This window comes from Leguminivora glycinivorella, chromosome 2 (genome assembly GCF_023078275.1).
Source record: "Leguminivora glycinivorella isolate SPB_JAAS2020 chromosome 2, LegGlyc_1.1, whole genome shotgun sequence".
Classification (NCBI taxonomy): Eukaryota; Metazoa; Arthropoda; class Insecta; order Lepidoptera; family Tortricidae; genus Leguminivora; species Leguminivora glycinivorella.
This window is the reverse complement of record NC_062972.1, coordinates 26,892,057-26,905,197: the sequence shown is the minus strand read 5'-3', so window position 1 is coordinate 26,905,197 and position 13,141 is coordinate 26,892,057. Positions and strand designations below refer to the sequence as shown.

The following is a 13,141-nucleotide window of genomic DNA, read 5'->3' as shown; positions in this document are numbered from 1 at the left end:
ATAATTTCATTTTACCCTACAATAGTTTTCACAATAATTAAAAAATATACCGGTATTAGTGTATTCTGATCAAAGGATATTTTGTCTCCTGGCAACGGTTTATTGACTGTGATATTGTACAGTCAAGTTCATAAATGTGTAATACATCTTTTCATCGTATTGAAAAAATGAACTTAAGTACACTTGTCAACTCGACTGTATATTATTTTTATCTTTGACTATCAATATAAGGTATATTGTAGGGTAAATTGCCAGCAGCTGGCCCCTCCAATAATTGGCTACATTACTAAAAATGAACTGTAAAATGGTAATTTGGATACATTTTAGCGTAACTAGGTCAGTTACTGAGAGGCCAGTAATAGAAATGTATGTAACTCTTGTTTATAGGTAAAGAGAACTCATTCTTAGTCTAGAATGGCCAGGTATTGGACATTGGCTAGTAACTGGCAATTTACCCTATTACCTACATGCAGAAACTGAAATTGCGACTTAAATATCAGATAGCAAATTGACATAATACATTCTCATTTTCCGAAGCTATCACGAACAACAATTATTTAACTACACCACATATTATTTTATATAAAAAGAAATACATGTATATTATAGATATCACATTATAATTTTATTTTTGATACATAATTATATATTATATATTACCTATAACGTTCCCAAATCACTGGTTAATATTAATATTCATATCATTTGGATTCTTCAAATCTATAAAAGTAGGTACATATAATTATGACGTCAAAAATTACAATGAAAAGAATAACTGTCGTGAGTCGAGTCTAGATTATCACACAAGTGCATGTTGACGTATTATTGTTTAACATTAGCCAATTTTTTTGTTTTTTTTTGGCAATTCTTAGTATGCAACATATTAGAGAACAGTTTTCCATAATAAATAGGCCAATTAAAAAACGTACGTATTTACATGAAATCATCGCACCTCAATTCCAAACAATCTTACAACCATAATCTCTCTCTTATTTTATTTTATCACATCTCAATTGACGGAATAATTCTTTACTTATATTATATTGAACTATTTCTATTTCAATATAAAAAACATTGTCCAAAAGAGACAAAAGCATTATGGAAAATGCATTAAAGAAATAACTTGAAAAAAGCCAAAAATAATAAACCTCAACAAAATCTATCACATCTCAATTGACGGAATAATCTAACACGGATCTACTTTAGCCTTACCTACTTATTTTTGAAGGCGGTTTTATTTTTTGTTAAAAAGTTTATTTATTTGTTGATTTTTAGTGGTTCCTAGTGATATTATTTACTTATATTATATTGAACTATTTCTATTTCAGTTGATTTTTACTAGTGATATTATATGTATCAGTCCGAAAAACATTGTCCTTAAACTCCTAAAAGAGACAAAAGCATTATGGAAAATGCATTAAAGAAATAACTTGAAACCAATGGGTTTATGACCACTGGTTGACTGTTCATAATAATAAAAAAAACTGATCTACTGAATTAAGATACTTATAGGAACAATTTTATTAATTTAATTAAAACCCCAATCGAAATACAAAATACGGAGTAACAAAAGCGATATTTTTATTCGCATCGACGAATTACTTTTTTATAATTATATTTCTATTTCTATCTATTTATTTCATTAATTAAGTCTTATTATTCCTCTACTTTTTATGATTTTTAGCCCCTTATTCATAAATTAACGTACCTACACTAATGTTATCAAGCCGAAAAAGTTCGTTTGTCCCTTTCCGACGATTGTAGTGATAGAAAGGGACAAACTAACTTTATCGGCTTGATATCTTTAGTGCACGTTTATGAATAAGGGGGTTAGTCTATACCGCCAAAATAATTTATGGCAACTTTAATTTTCTTACCAAACCTATGTTAGCCCTTCAGCCCTTATTTAAATATATATTGTACAATGCTGTTGAGAAATGTGTTATCAAAAAAGGTTCAATAATGATTTTAGATTCAAAAAAATTATTCAAAAGTGTATGATTACCTAAAAAGAAGAATAAAATAGTTCAAGCTGGCCAACAACAGATCACATTTGAAAATATATAACTAAAAACTACACATACGCTAATTTAAAATTGGGGCAGTTTATATTGTATGTGTTAGACTAACTTAGCGGGATCAAAAAAGATCCGAGGTTCTTAAAATTTAACAAAATTTAATCAACAACTTCCACATTTTACACTACATTCCTTGGCAAATATTCATAGCAATCCCACAAGCAGATAAGTCTTCATTTATTTTTTTCAGGAGCTACGTATTTCTTAAGCAGGTCATAATTTTCTATCGACTATGTTAACTACTTAACCTTAGGTCCATTTTAGCCCCGCTCTCCCCAACGCTGGACATATTAAAAGCTGACTTCGCGTCATCATAACTGACAGGTATTGCCACAGTGATAGTTTCATTTCAGTTTGTCATTATTCCGCTCTCCTTATATAGGCTATTTCACCACCTGGAGATTGACACTGACAATTCTGTGCCTATTTCTGGGCATTTTCGCGAGAACAATCACAAAAAATATTTTTTCTAAAGTAGGTAATTTCTTTGTTTTTCCTACTCGGGATCATGAGCCCTTTCGATCTAGGACAAAAAACAAGAGAGAAAAGAATGGTCCCAAAATTTTCCACTTTGTAACCACTGTACAAAGTGTTTGAAAAATGGTAACGAAGTAGAAAAATTTAATTTGGGACGCTTTTTTACGTACTAGGATCGAAAGGGCTCGTGACTCTGAGTAGGAAAAACATTAAATTTACCTATTAGAAAAAAACGTTTTTGAATCTTTTTTCGCGAAACTTCTGGGTTGATAAGTAACACTGTTACTCAGCGTCATTATTTCCTTGTTGAACAGGCAATGAGGAGCAGGCCACTGAACATGACAATAAACTTAAGCTTTGCTTGACTTTTTGATCCAATCAAGGGCTAAATTTTTGAGTCGTCATAACTGCCAGGTATCTCCACAGTGACAGTGTATTTCAGTTTGTCCTCGTGTCATTTCATGGATATCTCCGCGTTGATTTTGGGGGGCACGCGGAAGGGGGGCGGCGGTGGAGGGGGAGACGGGTGCAAGTTGGACAGCGGGGCGTGGTGCGCTTGAAGCTGGAGCTCCATTATGTCGCGGTGGAGTGACATGATCAGGCGCAGGATCTTTGTGAAGTATTCCAGTTTCTGTAAAAAAAAAATATTACGAACGTATAGTATTTTTTTGTGCAAATATATTTTCAAAAAAGCGTACACGAAGCAAAATAGAAATGTTATTTATATATTAAAACAGATTTTTAGGTAGAAAAAATAAAGTTAAAAATGTGAAGAATTTATTGTTGGTATAAAACAACTTAAACTACTCGTATCTTTTAACCTAATCATAAATAATTGCTAGAATCTGTTCGAAATGTAAAGAGTCCTGGAATGCATTGGACCCCACACATTTTCACGACTCTACATCATCCGAACAAACTCTATATCAAAATTGTGTCTAAGAAAGTCAGGCAGTTATCTAATAATGTATTGTACACTAAAGGGAATTATTTTTACTAAACCATTTTTCAACAATTTTTAAAACAATAACTTATTATTTAAATCTTAGAGCGGTAATATTCCCTTTACTGTACAAGTATTGATATAAAATATAATTATTAAAAATCGCATGCTATTTGTATTAGGTAAATAAATACTGCTCTAAGCATTAATAAAGAAAAAGCTTAATATGTAAAATAACTTACTTTTTACTTTCCCATCAGTGTACAATATATCACAGTCACTTAAACAAAATTTCGCAAAAAAAATAGTTCATAATTGATTTCTTTAATTCGGTAAATAACAATTTATTTGTGACCCTATTCCTGATTTTATATCTTTAGATCCTTTGCAAGCTTTTTAACAACTTAAACTGCAAATATATATTACAATATTAATATTAAATATTGCTACATCCGCAAGATTCTTAAAAGTGAACATATTTATTTGCAAACGTTTCTATAAATGAAAATAGGGGAAAACATGCAGCTAAGAAAAATATCGTTTTTGGACTTTTTTACTGGTTTATTTATTAAATTCATTGAACAAGTGACATCCTACGACAATGACTACAAAAACGCGTATAAATCTTAGAAACGTTTTTTTTTTGCTTTGCAAAGGAAAAAGTTGTTTATTCCGAAAAACATACCGAAAACAAGTAATAGTAGGTAACTATCAAAAGCTTGCAAGAGAACTTCCAAGTTTCCCAACAATTTTAATCTAACTCCGTTGCAATCAGGTTTGCATTACTATACACCTCGTGTCGAATAATGGCCTCTATGACAGTTTTTTTAAGTTTAAACTGTCACGTGTATTTGACAAAAACATTATGGTAAGTAATGGGAATATATTTTCTAACTTCTAATCCCAATACTTCCTTCCCATCAAAGAAAAACTTCAAAGAGCTGCCAGCGGGACCACCATAAAATTTGACACAAGAGTCGATCACAATAAAATTTTCAGTCAACAAAGATAGAGGAATGGTACTAACCTGGCTCCCTTGCATACTGTGTCCATTCGCCTTCTGACCGCCCACCACTGTGCTGCAGGGCAGAGGTTTCGCTACGCCGATCGTCACGATTCCTGAAGCAAACATAATCTGTCAGGAAAATCAAAATCATTGTCAAGTCAATCAAGGCATGATAAAAATGTGGCGATAAATTAAAACACAACAAAAGGAAGTGTTAATCGGCACGTTACAAATCCCCTTTTGGCAGCACGAGTTTTCAGTAAGTGGCTCTTTGAAGTTTTGACCTGACATGAACAACAATAGTACATTACATCAGAGGCCGGGAAAATGAGGATTTCCGGCCAAGTGGGTATATACGGCCGAGCGAGCGTGCGAGCGAGGCCGGATAGGGATACGAGGCCGGGAATCCGTTTTCACGCCGAGGCATGTATAGTGCTTTTCTCAAACATACAATGAAATAAAAATAAAATGCTCTAAAGGACAATATTTTATAAAAAAAAGTTACTTTGCAGGCCTAGGCCTAAAAAAATATGAAATCCCTTTACAGTCCTCTCGAGTTGTTGCGCCCAAAAAGCGATACTTCCCAGCCCATTTTAAGGAACGTAAAGACAATATTTCATTGCATGTTTGAGAAAAAGTACATCAATATGGAAAACCACCTCTAGGTTTATAGAAACACTTTTTTCCCCTGATTACACATCACAAAAACACATTTTGTACATTAAACACGTCTATAAAGGAATAAGGATACGTATAAACTAACACGAATGTCATTGAATTAAGTATATAAATATAGTTTCCTTATTTGAGTAGATGCAAAAAAAACATAGGTATAGTAACAAAGTTATAATGTATAAAAACTGTTATTTGATCAGTTTATCTATTTACTTGTATAAACTCTATTCTTTATTATTTTTATTTGAATTTTGATAATAAAATTGGTATGTATTTACGTTACGTTGATGATTTTGCTTGAGTTCCGAAGGTGTTGATAGTGTTGAATTGTTGATACTGTCTTAGCTAATTTACATGATATTGGATTTATTATTAAAATAGGTACATTCATATGTGTTTTTCATCTTCATTGTAAAAATGTTCTATGTACAATTTGTTGTTTATTTAAAAAAAAATTTGCTATAGGTACATTCATATGTGTTCGATTAAATAACTATTACATTCATTGTTACTTTACGTCGCAAATATTTTTTTAAGGTTCAAAATCAGATAATAGTTAAATACAATTATGTACAATTTTAAATTGTCTAGAAAAGTATTGCGATGTTGGGACATAAAAAAAAAACAATTAAAATACCCAAAACTTGAATAAAATATTTTATTGAGTATTAATTCCTTTTAACTGGTATAAATACTTATTTAATTCCAAGTTTAGATAAAACATGTGATTATAAAAACATACACCGTGTTTTTTTTTCAACACGTCGTTAGGCTCATTAACAGAAACTATCAGGTACCTAGGTATATTAAATTTTGTTAAATTAAAAAAAATCTGACAGCACATGTCAAAATAAAGAATATTAAGAACTTTTAAAATAAGTAACTCAATAACCGTAAGATACCAGTTTCTCAGTCTCAAAAACTTTAATTAACCTGAAGAATCTCTCTCTCTCTCTCTCTCTCTCGCTCTCTCTCTCTCTTAAACTTACTAAAATTAACAGAAATCCAAAACAACACGATGTATACAACCATACAACCATGTAGACAAATACAATAAAGTCCGTAAACATACTCATTATCGAGTTACATAAATAGGCATTATGTTGTATTTGATAATAATATATGGATGAGTAAATATTATGAGCATCGAGATAGCTCTCTCAAAGAAACTCGTTAGGTGCTTATATTTTTAAGATGTTTGATAATATTAATTCCATAACAGTACTTAGTTTTAACAGGTTGTTACATGTCTACATAGGTAGGTACTTAAAAACCATCTACTATTAAACGCACCACGATCAAGGACCTTCGGGGATTGGACGGGCCCTAGGATACAGCAACGCAATCTTTGGTCTGATGGTAAGTCCAATACTGTTCTAGTAGAGTAATGGTGACGTACCCTTGGGCGCACTCTTGATAGCCTGCACAGCAACCGCAAGCGGGGCACGCGAGACATCCTGCGCATTGACGGACACCAAGCGGTCGCCCGGCGCCAACCGCCCGTCAGCCGCCGCCGCGCCGCCTGCCACCACTGACCGCACCACGATCACGGAACTACCGGGCTCAGACGGGTCCTGGGAAAAAAATAAAGAATTAATACTAGGTATGTTCAAGAGCATAAGGGCAGTGGCATCTTAATAGTTACAAGCTTCTACCTTTGGACCTTGTGCAAATAAGACCTGCTTGAGTTGTCGACTGCCAGGGATTGACACAGGCGAATTTAGGTCGACTTGACGCGTGAGAGCTTTAGTGCTCAAAATAACGACCATGTGGTCGCGGCCTTCAGCCATGAGGAACCGAAGAAGAAGAGAAAGCATATATTTTGTAATAGGGAACGCTCCGAGGACTTTTTCGGAACTCTTCCACCATCTTATATTTTTATCTCCTCAGCAGTTTTAATCCACATCAGCAAAAAAAATTAACTTTTTCCTTAATTTTTGTACAAACTTTTTGAGAACTTCATAGTTCGCAGTCCATAACTGGGCGTTTTTTTTTTTCAGAAAATTAATGCCATCTGAACTGAGGAATAACTTCTTGACTGCGATAATTCCTATCTATCTGATATAATGTGATTTCGGAATTGTCGTTAACCCCACTAAATGCCAAGCGACTGTTTTGGGAAGCCCCCGCTTGCTTGCGTCAACAGATCTGGCTCATATTTCACCGATCCTCTTCGAGAACACGGTGATCCCCCTGTCAGCACAGGTTAAAAATCTCGGTCTCATTATTGACAGTGGTTTGACATGGGAGCCTCTTGTGATAGACATCAGTAGGAAGGTGACAAACACATTACGGGCGCTTTACCGACACAAATACTTTTTACCGGTCAGCACTAAAACGCTTCTCGTACAGTCGCTGATACTGCCAATTATTGATTACGCTGATGTATGTTGCACCAACATTACACAAGCCTCGTTGTCCAAGCTTGATCGTCTCCTCAATAACTGTATAAGATTCGTTTTTAATCTTCGCAAATATGACCATGTCTCCGCTTTTCGCCGTAAACTTAATTCGCTCCCAATTCGTGAACGTAGGTCATTGCGAATCTTGTGTGCTCTTTATTCGATCCTATTTGACCCAGCTGCGCCCAATTATCTCAGGTCCAATTTTCAGTTCGTAGCGGCTCGGCCGGGTTGTGTGCTCCGTGCTTCTCGTACGCTGAAACTGGCTGTCCTCCCTCATCGCACTGGATTCTTGTCCAACTCGTTTAGCTGTCAGGCAATTCGTCTATGGAATGCCCTCCCTCTGCCTATCAGGCAAGCTCAGAGTAAACTCTCTTTTAAAAGCAAGTTGCGTAAGCACTTATTTGCAAACATTCGAGATTAAAGTCTACTTGATGTCTCGCACTAGGTACATTTATTCATTTATGTATATGTGTATTTTATTCATATATATGTATTATTCTAATATATATGTAGGTTTACTTATTGTATTTGTGTATGTTTATTTTATAATAGTAGGTATCGACTTGTATTTAATCGTTACAATCTCATACTGGCTTTATAATCTTGTGCACCAAACTAACTATTTCTGTTTTGCCCAATGGTTGACTGGTAGAGAATGCCTTAAGGCGTTAAGTCCGCCATTTGTACTTTTTATTGATAATTTGTGCAATAAAGTTTAAATAAATAAATAAATAAATATAATATACTCTTATCAGAAGAACTCACCAAATAGTCAAGTATTGAGAAGCCTAACCCCCGTTCTTCCTTCTGCAGCTGGATATACTCCACTCGATCGCTCCACATCGCTAGACCACTCAGCGGCTCTAGTGATCGGGAGCGGTTACGGTCCAGTTCTTCTGTGCAGAACTCTAGAATGAAAACAAAAAAGTAGTTACAACGTTACAATGCTACTGCACACGACTGAAATCATTGAGGGCCAGCTGCATCAAACCGTCTGTCACCGTTAAATCGTTCGTTAAATTTGATTGTATGGGAAGTTCGAAGACGATGATGTGTCTGTCAAATGTGGTTGATGCAACTGGCCCTAAAACGATCTAGAGGTATGGTCCTAGGTTAGATTAATTACGAAACGTTTGTAATTAAGCATCGAAGAGTAAGCAACGTATACAGCTTAGGATCACAATGGGTGACCAACTCTAACTCAAGCACAACAAATTATCAATTTATAGAAAGTGACGAATAATGACACGAGTACCTATGGTAAATAAATGAAAACAGCTAGGGTCTGAATAAGGGATAAAAATCCGTTATGACACATTTCTGACGCGTCTTCATAACCTTGTTGGTACGAAGGGATTGTAGATTGTTTTCAGGCTGTAGCTGCTAACGTCAGTCCGAAAGCATCACTGGGGGTCAAAAGTTTCGAGTTATTTGCACTATGTCAGCTGGCCTTACCGTCATGATCGTGCCCCGTGGACATGACAGTGTTGGTGCTACATAAGGAGGCGACCGAGCTCTCCGATTTTGCTTTGATGAGTCGCTGCGGAGGCGTCAACAGGTCTTGAAGACTGCCGCCGAGGATTTTACTCTGAAACCATTAAAATATTTTTGTTTTAACCCTTAAATGCATGACCTTGAGAAAGATTTATTCAAAATAAACTTTGCAAGCTGTCAAGAGAGTCAAAAATGCATGATGCATATATACATCACTATGCATTTAAGGGTTAAATAATATATGAGGCATACTTGCACAGGACGATTGGGGATATGACGGTATACCTACTAACGTTTTGTCATTTACTTAGATTTGATAAATGGAATAGGCAGCAACGCCTACGCACTTGTGGCCTGGTGGTGGTAAGAGCGAATGACTATCATCCGGATTCGTGGCTTCAAATCCCGGCTCGAATAAAAAGATATCTCTCAGTCGCTTTTCGCTAAAGAAAAATATGAAAGAAAGTGGGCTAGTCTGGGTTGGAAGGTGCCTACGCTAATCCTAGGGATTACTAGCAGTGTTACGTATGCATGTACTAGTATAGGTTAAAATAAGGTGTCATCGCGAATAAACGCCAGTGCGTATCCGAGCAGCAATCGTTTCACTCATCCCGTCCCGATACATAACAGTGGCGACGACGATCTACCCGCGTGTGCAAAAAAGTGACTAAGTGGCACCCATGAACTCTACCAGACCTGTTCGTCGCCTTGCTATTTCCTGTTTGCCCCACCCAACCATACGCAGGCTGGCCCCGACTCCAAAAATAATTGATTTGTTTATAATTTGGATGTTTAGATTATTGCAATCCGATAAGAAATCTGAATTCGAAGGTTTATTATTTTTGGCTTTTTAGTTTCTCCGTGTTTTGTAACACGCTTTTTTTGAAGGCGGTTTTATTTTTTGTGAAAAAGTTAATTTATTTGTTGATTTTTAGTGGTTCCTAGTGATATTAATACGAGAATTGATATAGAATTGATAAGTAATACGAGATATAAGAACGTATCGTATATTACTTATAAAATATACGCTCACTTTGTATAAGCTTGTTCAGCATAACGTTCACTGGTTATAATGCTCAAAATCGATAATAGCAAATAATCTAATTTCGAAGTGGATAATGTTTATTCTCTATAATATCAGTGTATATAAAAATTAACGTATATAACGTTAGGGATACCTAATGTTTATAACATATATTAATCAATTATTCTAACATCAAAAGGTGTAATGTTCATAATATCTAAGATCTATGTTTATAACGTTTGGGATACCCAATATTAATAACATATATTTTTCAATTAATCTAACATCAAAAGGCGTAATGTTCATTCTGTGTGTAAGAATTTAAATGCATAATAACCTAACTTAACCCACTTTCTTAGCAACAGTTTTGTGTGGGGGTCGCAGTTCTAACCTAACCTAAACCTACTTTCTTAGCAACAGTTTTGTGTGGGGGTCGCAGTTCTAACCTAACCTAAACCTACTCTCTTAGCAACAGTTTTGTATGGGGGTCGCAGTTCTAACCTAACCTAAACCTACTTTCTTAGCAACAGTTTTATGTGGGGGTCGCAGTTCTAACCTAACCTAAACCTACTTTCTTAGCAACAGTTTTGTATGGGGGTCGCAGTTCTAACCTAACCTAAACCTACTTTCTTAGTAACAGTTTTGTGTGGGGGTCGCAGTTCTAACCTAACCTAAACCTACTTTCTTAGCAACAGTTAAATGTTATAAATGGAGAACGGTATGGTGTATAAACTGATATTAAGCTAATATATAATCGTTATATTAAGTAATGTTATTTATGGTGGACGGTATACTTAGTGTATGGTATATAAACTGAAATTAGCTAATTTAAATATTATATTAAGAAATGTTATGCATGGTGAACGGTATCCGTTGTGTATGGTATATAAACTGAAATTAAGTAACGTAAACGTTATACTAAAAACCGGCCAAGAGCGTGTCGGGCCACGCTCAGTGTAGGGTTCCGTAGTTTTCTGTATTTTTCTCAAAAACTACTGAACCTATCAAGTTCAAAACAATTTTCCTAGAAAGTATTTATAAAGTTCTACTTTTGTCATTTTTTTCATATTTTTTAAACATATGGTTCAAAAGTTAGAGGGGGGGGACGCACATTTTTTTCCTTTAGGAGCGATTATTTACGAAAATATTAATATTATCAAAAAGCGATCTTAGTAAACCCTTATTAATTTTTTAATACCTATCCAACAATATATCACACGTTGGGGTTGGAATGAAAAAAAATATCAGCCCCCACTTTACATGTAGGGGGGGTACCCTAATAAAACATTTTTTTCCATTTTTTATTTTTGCACTTTGTTGGCGTGATTGATATACATATTGGTACCAAATTTCAGCTTTCTAGTGCTAACGGTTACTGAGATTATCCGCGGACGGACGGACGGACGGACGGACGGACGGACGGACGGACGGACGGACGGACGGACGGACGGACGGACAGACAGACATGGCGAAACTATAAGGGTTCCTAGTTGACTACGGAACCCTAAAAACGTTATGTGAAACTAATATTATGGCAATTCAGCGTTATTTCTTACAAAAGTATTGATGTTGGTGTTATATCTAACGTTCATTATTGCTGCTGAACGTTAGTAACATGAAATTATATATATTAACGTTATATCTCGTGGGACGCACCCGATATTATATGTATCAGTCCGAATATATGTACAGTAGTGAAAGAATTGTCCTTTAACTCCTAACCATTGAGGAGTTGACCTTCCATCATCAGCTCAGCCACATAAAATTATTACCATCAGGCGCAAATACTGGCGTACCTTTGAAAAATACACGAAAAACATTACATGTGCCTATAACATTTGAAGAGTTCCCTCGATTTCTCCAAGATCCCATCATCAGACCCCGACTTGGTGCCAATGGGACCATCTCGGAGTTATACCCGTTCGATCAAAAAAAAAATTTGAAAATCGGCCCACGATTCTCGGAGATATCGAGTAACATTCAGTCGAATTGAGAACCTCCTCCTTTTTTGAAGTCGGTTAAAAAGGCTTTGCCTTGACTGGACTTCAAAATACTCGATTTACTTACCCTGGCAAAACTGCCCTCGGTCTTCGCTTTGCTCTCGTCATCGCGCTTTCTCACACACACCAGCACAACCGGTGACGTCACCGCACGTAACCGCGTCACCACTTCCACGTGATGGGCGCCTAGTACTCGCCAATCGTTCACCTGAAATATGCAAGGTTGAGTATTAAATTCAGAAATAAATAAATTAAGACTATTGGTGGAAATGACTGACTGACGAACCTCTAAATATTTGATAACCCACGTCGCGGTCTTCTTTAGACGGTTATCTTTCACTTATCTTTTTAAGAGAGCTTATCATGCTTATCTAATCAGTAAAGAAACCAAGAAACGATACGATTAATTGTCATATCCAACCGGAGATTCTGAACAGCTGCTCAATACCGCTGGTAATTTGTTACAAATGACAAAACAAATTAACAAGATCAAGAAATTACCTCTAACAACTCGTCTCCAACTTTATACAATCCTAATCTCGCTACAGGACCATTCGGAGCAATGGCCCTGATGTAGTGTCTCGCTTGCACCTCCTTGCCTCCCACCACTCTCACGGTGCCTTCTAGTGAGATACCCAACCCGCTGTCCTTCTCTTTGATTATTGTTCCAACCTGAAAAGAAAATTATGGTTGTTTAGTAAGAGAATACTCTACGAGTAGATGCAACTCGCCTTCTACTCAACGATCTTGTCATCCCTTCCAATCAAAATTTCGGCGATTGAGGAGATCATAAGGCTTACGAGCCAGTAAAAGCGGAAGGACAAACTTACAATGATATCAGACACATACTAGTATTTTATCCTCGACCGTTCCTGCTCATTCTCAAGTACTTACCTGTGTCCCGTCATTTGTATGAGTACTGTACTGTATCCGACGTGCCGCGTCTACCGCTCAAGAGGTCTTATCGATCCTTTCTGGTTTCCTCAGATGGTGACTAAGGAGTTAGCACAATTTTCAGAAAAAACAAATTACCTATACA

At 35.9% G+C, this 13,141-nt stretch overlaps 1 protein-coding gene across 1 annotated transcript in view; it reads right to left on the bottom strand.

Moving 5' to 3' along the window:
• LOC125236457 overlaps window positions 1-13,141 on the bottom strand; it is a 182,786-nt gene that overhangs the window by 137,225 nt on the left and 32,420 nt on the right. The window contains 6 exon segments of the mRNA XM_048143271.1: window positions 4,526-4,617; window positions 6,579-6,753; window positions 8,350-8,492; window positions 9,040-9,172; window positions 12,170-12,310; window positions 12,604-12,774. Of these exon segments, the coding sequence (XP_047999228.1) occupies window positions 4,526-4,617; window positions 6,579-6,753; window positions 8,350-8,492; window positions 9,040-9,172; window positions 12,170-12,310; window positions 12,604-12,774 (855 nt within the window).